Source organism: Nycticebus coucang, chromosome 1 (assembly GCF_027406575.1).
Source record: "Nycticebus coucang isolate mNycCou1 chromosome 1, mNycCou1.pri, whole genome shotgun sequence".
Classification (NCBI taxonomy): domain Eukaryota; kingdom Metazoa; phylum Chordata; class Mammalia; order Primates; family Lorisidae; genus Nycticebus; species Nycticebus coucang.
This window is the reverse complement of record NC_069780.1, coordinates 79,180,030-79,201,153: the sequence shown is the minus strand read 5'-3', so window position 1 is coordinate 79,201,153 and position 21,124 is coordinate 79,180,030. Positions and strand designations below refer to the sequence as shown.

The window sequence follows — 21,124 nt, the reverse complement described above, 5'->3', positions numbered from 1 at the left end:
TTAAAGTCAGTATAGGGAAAAGTTTTCTAATTCTGATTCAGAATACAGAAACAATAAAAGAAAGTACTAATAATTTGACTACATAAAAATTCTTTTTTTTTTTTTGAGACAGAGCCTCAAGCTGTCGCCCTGGGTAGAGTGCTGTGGCATTACTACTGCTCACAGCAACCTCCAACTCTTGGGCTCAAGCGATTCTCCTGCCTCTGCCTCCCAAGTAGCTGGGATTACAGGCACCCGCCACAACGCCCGGCTATTTTTGGGTTGCAGCCATCATTGTTGTTTGGCGGGCCCAGGCTGGATTCGAATCCGCCAGCTCAAGTGTATGTGGCTGGCGCCTTAGCCACTTGAGCCACAGGCGCCAAGCCAACTACATAAAAATTCCTTAAATTGTACAACAAAGAGTATACTCAAAGCCAAAAACAAACAAACAAAAAAAAACTATGATGAAATAAATATTTACAACAATATCAAAACAGGCTAATATCCCTAATATATACAAAAGTCTCAAAAACAAAGGGGAAACGGTTCCCATATCTCAGTGAGTAGGGCACCGGCCACATACACCAGGGCTGGCAGGTCCAAACTCAGCCCAGCTGGGCCTGCTAAAACAACAATGACAACTGCAACAACAACAACAACAAAAATAGCCGGGCGTTGTGTTAGGTGTCTGTAGTCCCAGCTATTTGGGAGGCTAAGGCAAGAGAATCACTTAAGCCCCACAGTCTAAAATTGCTATGTCATAACATAGAGAGCTATGACACCATAGCACTCTACCCAGGGCCACAAAGTGAGACTCTGTCTCAAACACAAACAAACAAAATAAAAACAAAAGGGGGAAGGGGCCAAAATAAGAGAGAGGGAAAAAGCCTGAACTCAGTTTACAAAAAAAGATACTAAAAGGGTACTCAAATATATAAAAAGTGCTCAAACTTAAAATTAGAAAAATGCTAATTAAAACAACACTGAAACACCATTTCTCACCTATTAGAGTGGCAAAAAGTTTAAAGTATGACAAAACATTCTGTTAAGGAGGATTTCAGGGAAACAGGCCCTCTCATACACTGTTGATCAAATAGGCACAACCATTTTTAAAGGAACTTTAATAATGCCTAACAAAATCACATATACATTTATGTTTGGCCATAGAAATTCTACTTCTAGGAATCTACCCTGGGAATACATCTCCAACTATACAAAAACATATACACATTGCAGCGTTCTTTGCAAATGTAAAATGGTGGAAACACGGGAAAGTTACCAAATAAACTGCGGTCAATCCAAACTACAACAGTGAGGTAAAAAACAGGAGGAGGAAGATCCCTAACAAAGTCCAAAAAGTCTTCAGCCAAGATCCACTCAACAGATGGTAAAATCAGAGGGCAAAAGTTTGAGGAAAAACAAGTACTTCCCACAAGGTATGCATCTATTAAAAAAGGGAAAGATATTAGCTTCACAGTGGAAAAACTCAGCACCCAAGTGATCAAGTAATCACAAGTTAATAAGACATATCAACATCATGCACCCCTTAATACAGTGCACTAAGAAAGACTTAACATCATTTTTGCAGCAAGTTCAGTAAAATCATAAGAAAACATTGGACACACTCAAACTGACAGACACTAAGAAGTAACTGATCAGTACTCTTCAACAGTCCTACTCATGAAAGACAAGGAAAGTGTGCAAAACTTACAGATTGTAAGAGACTACAGAAGAATAACTAAACTCAGTGTAGGGTCCTAGATAGGATCCTGGAACCAAAAAAGAACAGCAGTTGCAAATTTAGTTTAATTCAAATGAAGTCTGAAGTTTAATTAATAATAGTAAACCAACATTAATTTCCTTCTCTTATTTTTTATGGTTATGTAAAATGTTAACATTAGGGGAAATGAGGTGAGGAATGTAAGGGAACTCTCAGTGTGCACTATTTTTCTTCTTCAAGTCTAAAATTAGATTAAAATATGAGTTTTTAAAAAACAGTATGAAATTCTGAGCAAAGGTAGAGGAATTACCCTTTAGACAGAAGAAAGAATACCACAACAGGCTAATATCCCTAATATATACAGAAGTCTTCATACTGAGGCCAGAATGAAAGGAAGAAGGAACCTGTAGAGATAGTGACGAGTGAAATGAAAAATGGAAGTAATCTAAGGCAGTTCATTTTTGCTACCTTTTACTATGTTGTGAAATAGGAGTTATCATTTGCTTGCCTGTGCTGAACAGCAGCATAAACTAAGAAAATACTAGTAACCCTTTCACCCCTGCTGTCCACAATTTAGCTTTACAGTTTCAGTTACCCACTGTCAACAGTGGTCCAAAAATATCAAATGCAAAGCAACTCACAGGTTTTAAATTCTGTGCCCTTCTAAGTAGCATAATGAAATCTCACACTATCCAGCTCCATCCAATACATATACAGCATAATGACCATCACCCTTAGTCACTTAGCAGCCATCTCAATGAACAGATCAAGAGATCACAAGAAAAAGAATAGGCTCGGCGCCTGTGGCTCAAGTGGCTAAGGCACCAGCCACATACACCTGAGCTGCCAGGTTCAAATCCAGCCCAGCTTGCCAAAAAACAATGACGGCTGCAACCAAAAAATAGCTGGGTGTTGTGGCAGGCACCTGTAGTCCCAGCTGCTTGGGAGGCGGAGGCAGATCGCTTGAGCCCAGGAGTGGGAGGTTGCTATTAGCTGTGATGCCACAGTACTCTACTCAGGGCAACAGATTGAGGCTCAGTCTCAAAAAAAAAAAAAGAAAAGAAAGAAAGAAAGAAAAGAGTAAGTGCAGTATAATAAAATATTCTGAGAGAAAGAGATAGACTACATTCACATAACTTTTATCACAGTGTTGGTATGGTTTGGATATGTGACCCCCTCCAAACCTCGTGTTAAAATTTGATCCCAGCGTTGGAGGTGGGTCCAATAGGAGGTTTTTGGATCATTAAGGCAGATTCCTCATGAATGGTTTTGTGCCCTTGAGGTGAGTGAGTCTCTATTATTTCCCAGCAGAGCTGGCTGTTAAAATCTCCTTTGCCATCTCTCCCTCCCCGTCCATGTGATGTCTGCACATACTGTCTTCCCTGAGCTCACCAGAAGCCAAGCGGATGCTGGCACCATGCTTCTTGTACTGCCTATGGAATTCATGAGCCAACAAACCTCTTTTCTTTAATAAATTACCCAGCCTCAGGTATTCCTTTAAATTAGAAAAACAAAAATGGACTCAGACAAGTATATTCTTATAATTGTTCTATTTTATTACTAGTCGTGGTTAATCCTTTACTGTATACATAGGGCTAGGTACTATCCAGGATTTCAGGCAGGGACTACTATAAATCATTATCATTCAGCTCTAGAAAAGACCAAATACTAAAGGCAGATAGAGAAACATGAAATCAAATATCTGAGAATTACATATATAGGGACCAAAACTATGTTATTCACATTCTTTTTTTTTTTTTTTTTTACATCACAACATTGTTTATTATGTGAATTTTTTACAATACAAACAAAAAATACAGAAATGCAATATATGAATACAGCTAAATGCAGAATGGTGACTTTTTTTCTCTTCAAGAGGCCATGATTCCCATTTCTAGTAAAATAAAGAGACGGCATATAGGTAGAAACAGGTTGGTCGTTAGCTTCACAATTTTGCCTAGAAATGATCTATAAATGCATTTTTCCCCCTGCTACTTACCATAAAGTGTAAAAAGGGAGTTAAAGGAAAGTTTCCTTGTTGGTTCCTACCATATGAAAGATGCTATATTCTATTTTAGCAGGGCCAATATATAGAAAATATCTAAATTAAATGTTATTACAGAAAAATGAAGCAGTAATGAGATTCTGGCTAAAGAGGGCACTAAATGAGAATAATGTATATTTAAAGTATCCAAAAACAAACAACAAACAAACAAAAAATGGTTGTTATAAAAAAGCTCTAGGTGCACTGTAAGCATATAGGGTTTTTTTTCCATGTGTATTTTTAAACAATGGAAGTGTCAAAAATAGGGTCAACTGTGTTAGACTAAATTACATTATTGTATATGCTGCACTGAATGGAACCTTTGTATTATAATTATCATAGAGAAGCATAGTTTGCATCATATTATGGCAATTTATCCTCAACGAAAACCTTCCAGAGTCCTTTTATTTTGGAATATCCTGTAAACAATCAAACCACCAGAACATGATTGTACAACAGTAAAATGTTCTCTTGCATTAAATTGAAGATATCTGTTTAATAAAAAAAGGAAAAGAATATGTAGGAAAGGTACTTAGAGGTGTTACTTTCTAAGTACACAACACCCTAGACAATTCAAGGCATCTTAATCTCCATCAAGAACAACAACAAAAAAATAATTTTTGTCATGCTGTTAAATCCATCATTATGGATAAAACTGGTGCAAATTGGTCAAACGGATCCAACAAACACTGATGTCCAAGCTGGCATATTGGCAACTAATACGTTAACTGGTGGTCAATAGAGAATTTAAAAGATCTTCCCTTTCTTCTTGTTCTTTTCCAAGGTTCTTGAAGAGTTCTGTTGTTCTAAAATACGTTGCTGAGCTTCCCAGTTTGCTTTCTCATCCTCAAACTGACGACGTTTTTCCTCTAATTCTTTGTGCTGTGCTTCCAAATTCTTTTTCATTTGCTCATGGCGCCGCTGAAGCTCAGCTTCAGAGTCCTTCAGTTTCTGAACTTTTTCTTTGACCTTCATCTCAAACACCTGCTCCATCTCCATTTCCATTTTCTTCATCTTAGCTACATGTTCCCTTCTTTCTTCTTCCATTTGTGCCAGAGGGCTCTTGGTAAGCTGCCCTTTATTCTTGTTGTTATCAACTCCATTATAAGTCACAGCTGCCAGTTTTCTGCTTCTGTAGTTCTCATAGTGTACATTATTAGTAACATCTTTCAAATCCTGCATATGTGTTCTTATCAACATATTTCTTAGAATTGTGAAATCACAATGTTCACCATTTTCAACTTCAGCAACACCCCAAGGATACTGCCGTCCTCTGACCCTTTTGCCATTAACTTCAATGATAGTATTACTACCTACCACTGCAAGAGGTAAACGGTCCTTTATCTTTTTAACAAGCTTATTTTCTTCTTCATCATCTGTTTCTGGAAATTCATATATTTTAACTTTATGTTCCTGGATTTCTTTCATTATCTGTTTTTTAAACTGTTGGCATTCCTCTGGTGTGAGCGTGTCTGCTTTGGCAATAAGTGGAATGATATTCACTTTTTCATGCAAACGCTTCATAAACTCAATATCCAATGGTTTAAGTCCATGTCCAGAAGGAGCTATGAAGTATAAACAACACTGCACCCTGCTATCAGGCATCTGACGTCTGTTTACTTGAGATTCTGCATTTAGGTAGTCCTCAAATTTACTATCAATGTAGTCGATAACAGGCTGCCAGCAATTACTATTATCCACGGCATCTCCAAATCCTGGGGTATCAACTATTGTGAGCAGCAACTGAACACCACCTTCTTTGATTAAAACTTTGGACTGTTCCACCTGTACAGTCTTTTTAATTCTATGGGAAGGACCAGGATACTCTGGAGAATACAAATCTGTGAGGAATAATGAGTTGATTAACGTCGACTTTCCCAATCCAGATTCACCTACTACCATAAGTGTGAATTCAAACTCCCTCTTCACTGATTTTCTGTATACTTGATTTGGGAGATTGGCAAATCCCACATAGCCTTCAAGGTTCTTCTGTTGAGCTACCATGGTGCTGCTGTTGACGCTCCTCTCCTCAGCAGCAGCGGATCTCGCCTGTTATTCACATTCTTAAGGTGCTATGATCTACTTCATTTTTGGGGAAGGGGAAAGGTCTGCTTGCTTATAACTTTGATAACTTAAAATACATGGGCGTGACAAGATTTAAAACACTATAACTTGTGCTGTTTAAGATATACATTTTCTGACCTTTACATGAATTCAATTATCATTAAAAAGTGTCTTTAAGAAAGAATGATAAATTACTACTACAAAACTACCAATAATGTTCAGACTTCACGGGCCAGTTATATTGGAGGCCAAAATTGCCTCAAGGCATCTCTGGGGTTCATAAATCTGCCAAAGGTATTCATTAACTAATATGTGTAAGAATCAAAGTCCTATAATGTTAATTACTAATTAGCATTTATTAAAATGCATAAATAATATCATCTAAAGTATAATTCATCCAACTGTGGCAGATTTTATTATAGAAATTACACTCTGACCTCTATAAACTAAATAGATAATATATACAGAAGGAAACCACTTAAGAACTTTTGCCAGATTTAATGAGGGAGAATTTCATACTCTACAATTCTACGTGAACTCAGGAGAGGGTAGGAAGTTTGCCAGGCTTCCTAACGATAAGAGGGAACAAAAGACTCCACGAACACCAGAAGAAAATTAAAAACACCTTCACAACGACACCTTTCTAACAACACTGTTTAAAGACTCAGAGTCTAATACTAAAGGACCTATGGGAGGAGTGCTGTTGAACACAAATCATAACTTGACTTTTCCAAATTAAGGTACTCATTTAACATAGAAGGCGTGCCCAAGACACAGGAAGGCAGATATAAACAGGACAGACATAAACAGGATGAACAGGACACAGCATACTGAAAGATGAATTTATACTTTTTAATTAAAATAGAAATGATATGATGGACTCTAAAGCAAAATTTGTTTAACTAAAATAATACACATAAACTTTAAGAGAAATTTACTGAATTTTTATAAAATATGAGTCTTCAATGAAATGTCCAAAGAGTTACTATCCTTTCTACAGGTACGCCAGCAAAAGAAATTTGAGATGTACTAAAATAATATATGGAAACAAGGCGTTCTGACTGGTGAGCCAAGGATGACAGTAAAGAGGCAAACAGAGAACATTAAGACCAAAAATTAGGAAACTTGGGCTTGCTTTGATGTGATCTTTCTTAAACTGTTAAGTTGTTGGTAATCCTAGAGACTGGTTACCATGGTAAGGATTAAAGAAAATGGCTCTATTCTTTCATTTTGAGTGAAAGCCATTGGAATTTGCCCATCTTGTCATGTTCACTGGTATACAGTAAGAGACTGGTACATCTTAGTATTTTTATTTTACCATAATAACATACTTATTTTGAAATTAATTTTTAATTTTCTTTAGCCAAAATTTCCCCACATTTTTATATCACCATATCTTTTTTCCATGCTATTTAAACATTAAATACAGAATTTGTTAGAAGTTAAAAGAAAAAAATACATTCTTTCTGTTGAATAATGGCACATTTTATTTAACTTAAAGATTATTAACCTTTTGATGGCTTGGCGCCCGTAGCTTAGTGGTTAGGGTGCCAGCCACATGCACCTATGCTGGTGGGTTCAAACCCAGCCAGGGCCTGCTAAACAATAACAATAACGAAACAATAAATAAAAAAACGATAAACAAACAATAACAATGAAACAATAATAAAACAATACATTAAAAAACAATAACAAAAAAACAAAAGAAATAGCCAGGTGTTGTGGTGGGCACCTACTTGGGAGGCTGAAGCATGAGAATTGCTTAAGCCCAAGAATTTGAGGTTGCTGTGAGCTGTGACACTACAGCACTCTACCAAGTGCTACATAGTAAGACTCTGTCTCAAAAAAAAAAAAAAAAGATTGTTAACCTTTTGAACACCAAGAATTGATGTTGCTGGGGGGTCAGTTTATTTGTAGGTCCTAAAAAAGCCCTGAGTTCTGAATAGAAAAATATATTTTATAAACTATAATAAAGCTCTCACTTAATCTGAAACTTATACATCTAATTCAACATCTTTATGACATCCAGAAAGCTACTGGATTTTGAAAGACAGCCAATAAAAATAGGCTTACTTATATTCAGAAAATAGTGCTTATCAAGATAACTTGAAATTTGTCAAAGACTTCTTTTAATTTCATAATTCAACATTAATTTTCAAGTTGAACTGACCTGTTTACAATAAAAATTGAGTTAAAATACAAGGTGTTGGCTTGGTGCCTGTGGCTCAAGTGGCTAAGGCGCCAGCCACATACAGCTGAGCTGGAAGGTTCAAATCCAGCCTGGGCCCGCCAAACAACAATGATGGCTGCAACCAAAAAACAGCCAGGCTTTGTGGCGGGCGCCTGTGGTCCCAGCTACTTAGGAGGCAGAGGCAAGAGAATCACTTGAGCCCAGGAGTTGAAGGTTGCTGTGAGCTGTGATGCCACAGCACTCTACCCAGGACGACAGCTTGAGGCTCTGTCTCAAAAAAAAAAAGAAAAAAAAAAAAAGAAAATACAAGGTGTCCATAAAGGTCATGTGCAATTTAAAATTATGGACACCCTGTATATAATGACTCCATTAAATAACTCCATGTTTAGAGCTAAAAATAATATAAATATAATGAAACAACTAATATAAAATAATAAAACAATTTTGTGTTCTATAATAGTTTTCCTAACAGAAAAAAAATTATTTTCTCTACTGTGTAATGCAAATGATATTGAACTGAAAATGGCTTACCACAGTATGTTCAAAGCATATCACATTTTTCATAAACAGAAAAACAAAATAAAAAGACCTAATATAATACAGAATGATTCATATTATATTTCTGTCTTTATGTTAACAGCTACCTGGTATATATAAAAGCTATTTTGCTATAGACCTACAAGTCTTTTTAGGTATTGATAAACTCAGTTCAAGTTACTCATTAAGATGAACACATCAGTCTACAAAATTCACAAAGTAGAACGCCCTGACAAAATATAGTTAATTCTTAATCATATGTGGTAATGAGAAACAATTTAAAAGTCAACTTAACAGATATTCAACTGTGGCTATGCCTAGCCCTGCCACCAGAATCAACTCTTCACCAAGAAAAAGAAATTAACTGTTTGGAAAAGTCTGTTTAATTTCCCCATTCACAGTGTGATACAGAGAAATCAATGAAAAGTAAAATGATATGACCCTCAAAACTAAATTACTCTCTGAAAGGAAAACTACCAGTAAATAAACTCTAAGTTATTCAGTGTACTATGGCCTAATTCATCATAGATTGCTAGCTGAGCTCCAGAATATAAGCAATGAAGTCAACCAAAAACCATCCGAGGTGGCTATCTGTTTTTAAGTTTGTTGTCATTGATTTCATTCTAAGATCAAACAGGTTATCTGCAATTGGTATTAACTGGAGAATTACTTTAATTCTATTACTAAATTCCTAAAATCATATAAAATAAACCTCTCAAGGGCGGCGCCTGTGGCTCAGTGAGTAGGGCGCTGGCCCCATATACCAAGGGTGGTGGGTTCAAACCCAGCCCCTGCCAAACTATAACATAAGATAGCTGGGCGTTGTGGCGGGCGCTTGTAGTCCCAGCTACTTGGGAGGCTGAGGCAAGAGAATCGGCTAAGCCCAGAAGCTGGAGGTTGCTGTGAGCTGTGCGACGCCATAGCACTCTACTGAGGGCGATAAAGTGAGACTCTATCTCTAAAAAAAATAAATTAGGGCGGCGCCTGTGGCTCAGTCGGTAGGGCGCCGGCCCCATATACCGAGGGTGGCGGGTTCAAACCGGGCCCTGGCCAAACTGCAACCAAAAAAAAAAAAAAAATAGCCGGGCGTTGTGGCGGGTGCCTGTAGTCCCAGCTACTCGGGAGACTGAGGCAAGAGAATCGCTTAAGCCCAGGAGTTGGAGGTTGCTGTGAGCTGGGTGAGGCCACGGCACTCTACCGAGGGCCATAAAGTGAGACTCTGTCTCTACAAAAAAAATAAATAAATAAAAATACATTACTCAATCTAATCATGACAAAAATATCAGACAAGTCCCAACTGAGGGACAGTCTAGAAAATCCTTTGACCAGAAATTTTTTTTTTTTTTTTTTTGAGACAGAGTCCCACTCAGTCGCCCTGGGGTTGAGTGCCATAGTGTTATTGCTTACAGCAACCTCAAACTCTTGGACTCAAGTGATCTACTTGCGTCAGCTTCCCAAGTAGCTGGGACTACAGGTGCCCGCCACAAAACCCTGACTCTAGACCTGGAGCAGGGAACATATAAGATGAACCTATTTTTAGAGACAAGGTCTCACTCTTGCTCAGGCTGATCTCGAACTTGTGAGCTCAAGCGATCTGTCCATTTTGGGCTCCCAGTGCTAGGATTAAATCAGTGAGCCACTGTACCCGGCCTTGACCAGTAATCTTCAAAACTATTAACTTGTAATCAAAAACAAGGAAATATGAGATACTGTCAAAACCAAGAAGACATATGACCACTAAATGTAACATGGTATCCTGGAACAGAAAAAGGGATATTTGGGGAAACTGAGGTAATTTGAATAAAACATTTATATAATATTTAAAATAATTTTTTGTATGAAACAAAATTTATGTACATTGAATCATCTGAAAGCAAAGGTGTCACTATCACAGCCACTCGGGGACAGTCTGTGACTGTATGGCATCACTGCTATTCCCGACTCTGAATTTATACGCTAGCAATAACTGACTATTTTCTTACATACAGAGACATGCCATTTTATTATGGATGTGCATGTAGGGGATAATTTGAGAGTGTGCATAAAAGATATAATGAGGCTGAAGGGGATTGGGAGGGTCTTTTTTCTCTTTGGAATGCTGAAGAAAACTGTATGTTGTACATTTTGGCCTTGACCCATATTATGTGAGGTCAGGTGTGGAACTTTCCACATATACCATCACTGCAAGCTTTAAAAAGTTTCAGATTTTGTAGCACTTCAAATTTCAGATTTTTTGATTAGTTTTATTGGATTACTATTTTAACTACATTTCGATAAAAATTCATGTTCAAAATCTTTTAACAAAGCTCCATGAACTGAAATCTTTAATACCATCAACTTGGAAATTCATTGAGTCAATATTTAGGTGTTAGCACTGAGCTAGAGCCTAAGGATTCAATAATGAGCTAAAAATGAAAAGAAGATGTGGTCCTACCATCATGGTGTTTGTAGGCCATTGAAGAGAAAAATAACTTTATAATCCCACAAGAAAATATAAATTGCAACTATGGAAAATGTATGATGCTACGTTAGTCTGGTCAAGGTATTCCTAAAGGATGTAAAACTTCAGCTGAGGTATGAAGGATAATTAGGAGCTAACAAGTAAAGTGAAGGTAGAGAAAGATAGTCCAGACGAAAAAGCATGTGCAAAAGCCCAGCAAAAATGGCAGGTAGTGAGGCAAGTACAAAGGACTAAAGAAGGCCAGCAGATGAGGCTGGAGAGCTAAACATCGTTAAAAAGTTTTATTTTTATCCTCGAAGCAATGGGAAGCCATAGAGGACTAAAGGAGGAGGGAAGTGACAAGCAGATACGTGTTTCAAAATAAATCACTGTGCCTTCAGGAAGGATAATGGATTAGAGAAGGGCCAAAACAGAAGTGGGTAGACAAGAAAGGAGGTTATTTCAGAAGTTTCAGGCAAGATAATGACAATAAAATAAAGTGGAAGAAGTGGAAATAGGAAGAATTAGAAAAATTCAACAGACACTTAGAAAAGTAAGGTTAATATTATAAAGTTTACTGACACATTGGATGTATCAGGGGGTGGGCGTTAAGGATCATTCTAATTTTCTGGGTTTTACAATGAAAAGATAATGGTGTATTCACTTAAAAAAGGAACAAAGAATGGACCAGTGTTGTGCGGGCTTGTGGGGAGACAGGGGTAAACTACATACTGCATCTGCGACACCATTAAGATATTCAAGCAAGGGTGTCAACAACACAGCAAGACACAGATCTAGAGCTCAAGGGGGACAGAAAACACTCATGCCCTTAATAAAGCTGACATCTTTATCCTAGAAAAGCAGCTAACTATAATCCCTGAATAGCCAAGAAAAACATTAGACTGAGACTTTGACCATCTGGATTTAGTTAAATGAAAAAACTAAGAGAGAACATGGCAGTAATATTTCATCAGTTAAAACAAAAACTGCTAGGCACCACGGGGAACACAGAGATTTTTAAATGTAGTTCAATAATCTAGTAATTATGTCACCAATGATAAAGCATTTTAAAGTTTTAGCCAAAGTTGAAAATGTTCTAAATCTTCACTATCCAATAAAGTAGCCACTAGCAACATGTGGCTACTGAGCATGGAAATGTGGCTGGTATGACCAAGAATTGACTTTTTTACTGTATTTGATTTTACTAAATTAAATGGCCACATGTGGCTAATGGTTAAGGTAGGTAATAGAATAGGTTTAGAGCTTCTTCATAAATTTCATCTGATTCCCAAACCTACTTTTCAAACTGGGAGGGTCTGGGGAGGATGAAGGGGTTAAAGGAGTAGAAGAAACTTATGTTCCATCTGTTTATAATATTATTTGAATATTTATTTCAAGAATATGTAGCACTCTAATAATGAAAAATACTGTACTTTTAATTTTAAAGGTAATTAGTATGCATTGTACAATAACTGGGAAAAGCAGAAAGAAAAAATAAAAATCATCTATAAACTTATCTTTAAGAAATAATCTATAATTAACATTTAGACATATAGGAAGATGATCTACATTTTTAACCCTTTTGTTAGAAGTACCTATAATATCAATGGCCCAAGTTACTTTCTTTTCTACCCCAGCTGCATCCCAAGCCCTTTATAAATCTTATTAGACAGCTATCATTTTTAGAACTCTACCTCAAAACTATCAAAGATAAACACTTATTAGTGCTTGCCTATCTCCCTTACCAGCACCACCACCATCCCCCTACCATTACTTTAACTGATACCCAGTCTCTATCCCCAGTGTCATGGTATTATCTAGTTACTACAGTGAAAAGAAAAAAAAAATGTGAAGTCAGACAACTTCGGTTATGAGTCCTGTGATTCTTTTTTCACTAATGTGGGTAACCTGGGACTAATAATTTCTGTTGGTTTCTGTATGTTTCTCCATTTGTTAATCAAAAATAAGACAACCTAATACACAGATAGCATCCATAAAGCATAACACCTAGCTGGAGCAGTCAATAAATAATAACTATTATGAGGTTCTACGTGCCTGGCACTGCCTTAGATGCTGAAAGTAGCACTCTAAAACAAGAGGGAGGGTTCCTGGCCATGCTGATGATGACAGGCCACTCACTGGCTTAACCTCCGGGGACTCTTCCACTGGGGTTTGAATTCTTGATCTGTCCTTTCTTATGTGTGTCCTTTATTCATAACACATTACCTAAACCTCAGTTTCTTCATTCTAACATGGTAAATGTTATATGGTCTATCTGACAAGATTAGAGTAAAAATAAAATGAGAATGTATGTGAAAGTGCTTGTAAATTATTACAGATTAAACAAACAAAAGGTATTAAAGAGTTACATATTCCTTTTCTCTAGGGCAAAGAAGCATTCCAACCTGTGTGCCAAGAATGGAGTACAGACGCGCTTCCGGCAACCAGGGAGGGCCTGACTATCGTTTGCCATACAATTATAATCATTTTTTCTGTGTGCCACAATGCAGAAAAGTTTGGAAACTTTGCCCTTGGACACTAACTCATGCTAACAGAAACTGGAATTGGCCAACTAATTCTCTCTTCTGGACAATTTAGGGCTCACCACCAACTCTGTCACTCTTAAGATCCCACCCCAAAGGCAATGAGTCATTGTTTTCCAAAGGACCAAAAAGGATCAAGCCTGAACATCAAGGAGCTCCTAGTTCAATGCTATCACAGATATACAAAAATAACAAATCTTAGGTGAGGACATGACAAATATACTACCATATGTTTTACAAAAGATTTGAGCAAATGACAGTTTTACAACTACCTTTGGGTCTCACAGTAATTAAAAAATCCCTTTGGGTGGCAAATCTTTGTCTTTTGAGAGAGGATCTGATTTTTTCCAAATAGATTCTGATGACTAAGGTGAAGTGATAAAGCCAGGAAAGAACTTAGCACTTTTGTATGTCTAAGCTGAACTGACAGTAATACTACAAGTAGATTTCAAAGCAGACTGCCTTACTTTGAAGAAGAGTATTCACTTAAAAGGCGAAAGATTTATGCAATCTGAAGGGAAACCAGAGTATTATTCACTTAAATAAATACGTTTGTTCAGGAAAACAAGTACTTCATAAAGATACCTTATACTTCCTTCCTCAGGAATCAACTGCTAACAGAACTCAGCAACATCTACCTATATCCACCCCAAGACAAAGAAATCAAGGAGAATGGAATGAGAGATGGGAGGAAAAGGAGGAAGGAAATAAAAAGACAGAGTCTCTTTTAGGCAGGTGCAGTGGCATGTGCCTACAACCTCAGCTACTCTAGAGGGTGAAGCGGGAAGATCGCTTGAGCCTGAGAGTTCATGACTAACCTGAAAGATATAGTGAGACATCATCTCAAAAAAAGAAAGAAAAGAACAAAAAGAAAAGGAAAGAAAAAACTAAAGAAACAAACAAAAAAAAAAAAAAAGAAAGAAAGAAAATCAGCCAGTGAGATATCCCCAACTTATTGCAAAAAGTATATAATGAAAGCACTGCAGAAGCTGTCTATAGTTACAGTCTGGAGTCAGACAACTGAAGTTCAAATCTTGGCTCCACTGGTGTAATTCTGAGCAGATTGCTTTAGCTTCAGTTAGTCATTTAGTTTCACTTTCTTCATCTATACAAATGAAGATTTTAGCTGCTTTATAACGTGGCTGGCAGCAATAGATAATAATGTAAAGCATTTAGCATAGTGCCTGATGCCAAATAAGCAAATAAATATAAACATTAAGGTGTTAGATATAATCTTCTGAATTTGTCATTAATTTAGAATGACACTTAGTACAACCTATTCTTTCCAAAGATGCCAACTGCCCCCCCAAATGAGAATGTTAGAGGAAAAATTATTTCATCTTAAAAGCAAAAGAAACTGGTTATTCAAGATAGGTGTCTTCAAGTTGCCATTTGATTAAAAAATAGTGTCAGACCTTTAGAACATCAACCCTCAATAGAAAACACTTTACAACCAAATAGTAAGTTCAAATATGCAGTTTAACACTTACAGTAAGCTTGGAAAAATACAATTTATTCATGAGAGAAATAATCATCAAAATGCCTAATACAGGGCTCTTTGCCTACTTGCTGTGGCAATGGAGACCTCTTCACTGTCTGTAGTGAACATCTCTTGAGCTTACTCTTTACCTTTTTCTTTCTCAATAACCTTTGTTCCAAGATTGCCTTAAAAAAAAAAAAGAAAAAAAAGCCTGGGCTGCACCTGTAGCTCAGTGAGTAGGGCACCGGCCCTATATACCAACCCACCACCAGGCAAACTATAACAACAACAACAAAAATATATAGCTGGGCGTTATGGCGGATGCCTGTGGTCCCAGCTACTTAGGAGCCTGAGGCAAGAAAATCGCCTAAGCCTAAGAGCTGGAGGTTGCTGTGAGCTGTGACACAACAGCACTTGTACCAAGGATGACAAAGTGAGACTCTGTCTCTAAAAAAAAAAAAAAAGCCTAATACAGAAGGAAGGGAAAGGGGTTATCAAGATAAGCAGCAACATACCAAAGGCTTATGGACCACACTACTGAAACATCTTGTTTGCCTATCCTAGCAAAGCCAAAGCTTAAGGGAGATACCTCAAATGAAAAATAAGAAAATGGCTCACGCCTGTAATCCTAGCACTCTGGGAGTCGAAGGCACGTGGATTGTCTGAGCTCACTGAGTTCAAGACCAGCCTGAGCCAGAGTGAGACTCCGCCTCTATAAATAGTCGGGCATTGTGGCAGGTACCGATAGTACCAACTACTTGGGAGGCTGGGGCAAGAGAATCACTTGAGCCCAAGAGTTTGAGGTTGCTGTGAGCTATGATGCCACAGCACTCTACCAAGGGCGACAAAGTTAGACTCTGACTCAAAAAAAAAAAAAAGAAAAGAAAAGAAAAATAAGAAAATGAAAGAAAAGTACAACCAGAATTTAAGTTTTCTACTCCAAACTATACCTAGTAGATTGGTGATATGTAATATGTATTTGATAATGATAAGCACAGCAATTTATAAATCCACTGAATCTCCAGAGCATTGGCCACTGAGAGCAATCCCTAAAAAGAAACCTCAAAACCGGGGGGCGGCGCCTGTGGCTCAGAGGGGTAGGGCGCTGGCCCCATATGGCGGAGGTGGTGGGTTCAAACTCAGCCCTAGCCAAAAACTGAAGAAAAAAAAAAAAAGAAACCTCAAAACCACAAATCAGGAACCAAAAGAGGGAATCTCATTTCCTTCTCTAAGTCTAGGAAGGCATTTAGAAACACTGAAGTTTTGAAGTAGAGAAAGCTAGAATCCCTGCATTCTACTGTCTTTGGTCTCCAAACAGGCCATTTACCTGGAAAAATAACAGCTCCACAAACAAAACTGTTTTCACTAACTTCAGCAAGACATGCCTAGGTATTGGTTTTAATTCATCTGGAAGTTATATCTCCTTTTAGAATTTGATAGAAAGCACAAACATGTTTTGGGGAGTGGGGGTATGCACTCAAATAAAACTCTGCATATAATTTCAGGAGTGGGTCATATAAGTTACTGACCCTTAGATCATGGCCCTCAAGTCATGACCTAAGACTAAGACAAATCATAATCCAAGGAAACCTAACTGATCAATGTGAAAAAGAACGGGGGTAACTGACACAGGAATTTTAATCCAGAAAATAAGATTAGAAACATTTTCTTTTTCTCATATGAGTGCTACACTTGGTTGGAAGAGAGCATTGGTCACAGGGAGCGAGGAAAACAAAAAGAAAAAAAATACAGGACAAAAGGAAGAAAAGTAGAATTAAAATATCTGCGGTTGCTCTAAGAGAAAAGCATTAAATGGTCAATTCCTGCATCCTTATCAGAGGGCTGACTTAACCACTTCTGGTGCACATTTCTATGCCAATGAAGTTAATTAAATGGCAGACATGAACACATTCAAAAGAACAAGTTTATGAAGTGTCTTGTAAATCTTCCATTTTTTTCCCTTACCAAGTAAGTTAGAAAAATTTATATAATATAAAAGAAAACCAAGTGTGGAAAGGGACAGAAATCCTGAGAGAGTGGCTTAAAGAATTTGCAGGAAGTGTAAAGATCAAAGAGCTCAAAAGGAAGATAAGAACAAAACAAAGCAGTAATAAAGTAAAATGGAAAACACCTAGTAAAAACTGTTTTTTAAAAAACTCTTTCCTTTTCCTTGGCGCGTAAACAGTAGTAACTTGGCAAATAAAAATAGACCAGAGGACAACAGTACAACTCCTCTTCCAAAACTCCAGCATGCCTTGGACGTCCTCAGAAGCACAGTCAGGCTTGGGATATTTCATAGGCAAGGCCCTGCACCAGTGCCAGATGAACCTCTCGAAGGGACTATCACTATCTCCCTTCCTCTCTCGGCTGCAGAGAGGAAGTGGGGGATGCAGGGAGAGAAGAAAAATAAAGGTTGGAGGACACCAAATCTGAAGGTGGCTCGCTCCGACACTTTTGTCATAAAAAAATCTGGATCGTTCAAGCCCTTTTCCTCCCTCCCAACAGGGTGCCGCCCTCGAAGGGCTGGTCCTACCCCTTCAATGGACAGCTTCAGGAGTACAATCAGAGGGACGAGAGAAATGAAGGACCAGAAACCAAAAGAATACTTGGGTAGATATCGCATACTATGGATAGAAGTGCCTCGTCCAAGTCCAGAACTGCGAATTCGTAGGCAACGTGTCCGCCCGGCAGCCACCTCACATCATCTTTTCCCCGCCTCTTTCCCGGCGGGGCAGCTCCGCCCTCACCGGTCGGCTAGGGAACCCGACCGCTCCTCAAGTCGAAGATTATCCCTGCCGCTGCTCCCCATAAATCGCCTCAACCCTGGCAAGAAATGAACGGATACGCGACCCAGACCTGTTCCTTCTTCCCCACCCACCACGCACCTTGGATCCTCGGGGGCGGGGAGCAACTGCAGCTGTCACAAGCTCACACAGACCAACCACCGAGGACACTTTGCACCGGCGACTTTCTAACCGGGCCTCCAGAACCAGCACCTAGAGAAGCGAAGCCGGAAGTGAGGAGGCCGGAAGTAGCGTTGTCCTCGGCCCTGGACGGCCTCTCTCTCCGCTGAATCTGGCCGGCCCCGGCCACGTCTCGATGGTGCCAACGCACCTCCCACAAAGCTCCCTCCGCCCCTCTCCAGGAGGCTGGCCCCGCCCCTCTCGCCGCTGCCCTAGCAACCACATCCGGGGCTCCGGCGGTGTCGTTGCCCGGGTAATTTTCGGGCAGCCAGTGAATAGCAGAGGGTGTGTGTGCGGGTCCCCCGGCACCGAGCAGAGCTGGGAGCTTGCAGAGGGCTGGCGGTTCTGGTCTCGAGAAGTCGAAGGTCTTGGGGAGCCTTCGGTGTCCCTTCTGTTTCATTTACACATCCCAACCCCAGGCGTTAGACATCCCGCCAACAGCCTGTGAGCCGGAGCCGGGAAGGTGAAGGTGGACGTCGCTCACCGCCCGGCTACCACAGAAGAGCCAAAGCTTCTTTCTCAACCACCGGAGAGCGCGAAGAAGGTTATTCCAGCCTCGAGGAGTGGGGTGAGGGTGGTGGAGAGAATGCAGGGTTAAGGGAGTGGACGGGTCGCGGGCGCCTCACCCTCACTTCCCGGTGCTTGGAGAGACGAGACCTCCATGCCCGGCGTCCCGGGGCGCTTTTTACATGCTCTCTCTTGTGATCACTTTCTGCTCTGCTCGCTCGCTGACAGTGGATCTCAATACTTTACTGCTCTTTCTTTTTCCAGACGTCTGAGCTCTGCTTTCTTTGCTCGCCCCCTTGCTTCTTAAATAGATCACTGTCTACAGAAACTGCTGAACAATTCCTTCTCTCAGAGTCCTTTGTAGTTTCCTAAATTGAGGTCTCAGCCTGCATCTATCTCCAGTGTTAGGTAAAACCAGGTACCGGATGAACTTACAAGAGACCAATGTAACTAACATGCAGAAAAACTTATTTCAGGCCTGGGCGCAGGCGGGCTGAGATCAGAAGGCTTAAGGAGGGAGGCAGTTCTTTTTAAGGCAGGCCGAAGAACAGCAGCTGGCTTTACAGACAAGTCTTTCTTATCGGTGCGCCAAGAACGTGCAGCTCATTATCGAGGGCTCTCTGGACTGGCTCCTCTTATCAGGGTGTCAGAGGCTTGCGGTGTAAGCATATTTCTTACAGTTTGTAACTGGAGCTCGGTGACATGTCTCCCTTATCTGAGTTATGTCTGCCTGTAACGGAGTTTCACAGAATGGTTTTTTCAAATCTGAGATGGAATTAGCTTGGTCCACCTAACACCCAGCACTGAATGGAGAGAAAGTGTGGCTCTGCAGCGGTGCTAGACGTATCTGAAGCTAATTTACATACAGTACAAACAGATGGTCCATTCACATACATCTCCCTTCCCACTGCTGTACTGCTTTTCCTTTGACAGCCTTGGATGCTCATTTTTACTTCTATTTCACTTGTGGAAACGTGAATGGTAATTATGCTCGCGGTGGGACTTAACTCTTTTTTAGACCATGCTTCTCACCTGCCTTTACTTGTCACATTAACTGATATTTTTAATGACTACGTGCCGGAAAACAGAACTCTACAAATTTCCAGGGAGTTTCAATATAGTGAAATATCCCTGACAGGTATCTCCCCTAAATCTGTGAATAGTAAATACCTGGTAATGACCATAAATGTTTCAAACGTAAATAACAATAGTGTTTGAGATCTGCAGGACCACCATTTACAAAAACAGTGCTGAAATCCCAAAACATAAATGTATGAACACATATATAACAAGCCCTTTCTTATCTCAAATGGCTCTGTGTTTAAAAATGAAAAGAATAACTATACATGGCGTTGCACTCAAACTGTAACTTCAGTTCTATGCTTACAGTGGATTTTTCTGTTCAAAGCTATTGGTTTGGAGCCAATTTGTCTTCTCAATTATAAGAAAACAATCACAATCTAGCATAATTACTGCTCTTACTGTATAGAAACAAAGTAATTAACAAAACTTGTAGCCAAGTACAAGCCTTATTCTCAAGGTTTCAGAAGGGTGACTTGGAAGAATTGCATGGTATTGCTCAGCAGTGCTGGAACTATGTGGACAATGGTTCTTAACTGAGCTGGCTGTTCCCTGAGGGTTCCTGCTAGCTGGCTCTTGAGTTTGTGGGGTGCTTAGCTTCATTATTAGACTCAGAGTTGCAGTATTTCTTATACTAGAAAGATGAGCACTTGCTTTAGTTTGCCTTTAGCTGGAGAGTTTCCTTGGCAGCTGCTGATGGTTTTGATTGCAATTCTGATGGACTAGGAACTGCTGGGAACTAACAATGACTTCCTTGGTAAAGATGCTGTTAATTGGCTTGGCGCCTGTAGCTCAGCGAGTGGGTTCGAACCCAGCCTGGGCCTGCCAAACAACAATGACAACTTACAACCAAAAATAGCAGGGCACTGTGGCAGGCACCTGTAGTCCAGCTACTTGGGAGGCTGAGGCAAGAGAATCACTTAAACCCAAGAGTTTGAGGTTGCTGTGAACTGTGACATCACGGCACTCTACTGAGGGCGACATAGTGAATCTCTGTCTCAAAAAGAAAGAAAAGAAAAAAAAGATGCTATTAATCATGTTAGATATTCTTCATTGAGGTGCTGTGCGTGATTAATCTTCATCCATAGTATTACTCTGTGTGGGGCTATACAAGGGATTAATTTTTCCATGATTTCTACTGCCCCAAGGGAAATTAGAATGCAGTCTAGTTCTAAAAAAGCACTTCAACTGATGATGGAAAATAGTGAAATTCTATACATCCTTTCAGATAAAGGAAGCAGCAGCCAGTGTTCTTTGAATTTGGGGGAAATTTTTAGTACTAACCAAGACTTTATTTTAGCCCTGCTTAGATGGAGACTTTTTCTTTATTTTGTTTCCTTTGCCTTCCTTCTTACCTTCTTTTCTTTCTCTCTCTTACCTTCCCTCCTTCCTTCCAACCTCCTCCCTTCCCTTCTTTCCTTCTTTTGCCCTAGAGCTTGGGGAATCCAGCCTACTGATTTTGTTTAGGAAGAATAAATTACTACTTTTCTCTGAATTGGCATTTATGTTTGGAGAGATAAGAAAAAAGCCTCCTACCATATATACTTATAACATGGAGATAACCTGTTCATCTAAC

At 39.3% G+C, this 21,124-nt stretch overlaps 2 protein-coding genes across 5 annotated transcripts in view; both read right to left on the bottom strand.

Moving 5' to 3' along the window:
* Positions 1–18,034, bottom strand: part of ARFIP1 (ADP ribosylation factor interacting protein 1) — a 120,741-nt gene extending 102,707 nt beyond the window's left edge. The window contains exon 1 of one of the 4 annotated variants that reach the window (XM_053583027.1): positions 17,884–18,034. The gene's annotated coding sequence lies outside the window, so the exon portion shown is untranslated. Of the gene's footprint in view, positions 1–17,623; positions 17,675–17,883 lie in introns of those variants that run through there. The other 3 variants (XM_053583053.1, XM_053583036.1, XM_053583045.1) reach the window with 3 other exon arrangements.
* LOC128580736 (septin-7-like) lies at positions 4,122–5,807 on the bottom strand. Its single transcript, XM_053583013.1, has one exon. The coding sequence runs from the start codon at positions 5,745–5,747 to the stop codon at positions 4,491–4,493; it is 1,257 nt and encodes a 418-aa protein (XP_053438988.1). The 5' UTR covers positions 5,748–5,807; the 3' UTR covers positions 4,122–4,490.
* Positions 18,035–21,124: the final 3,090 nt, after the last annotated feature.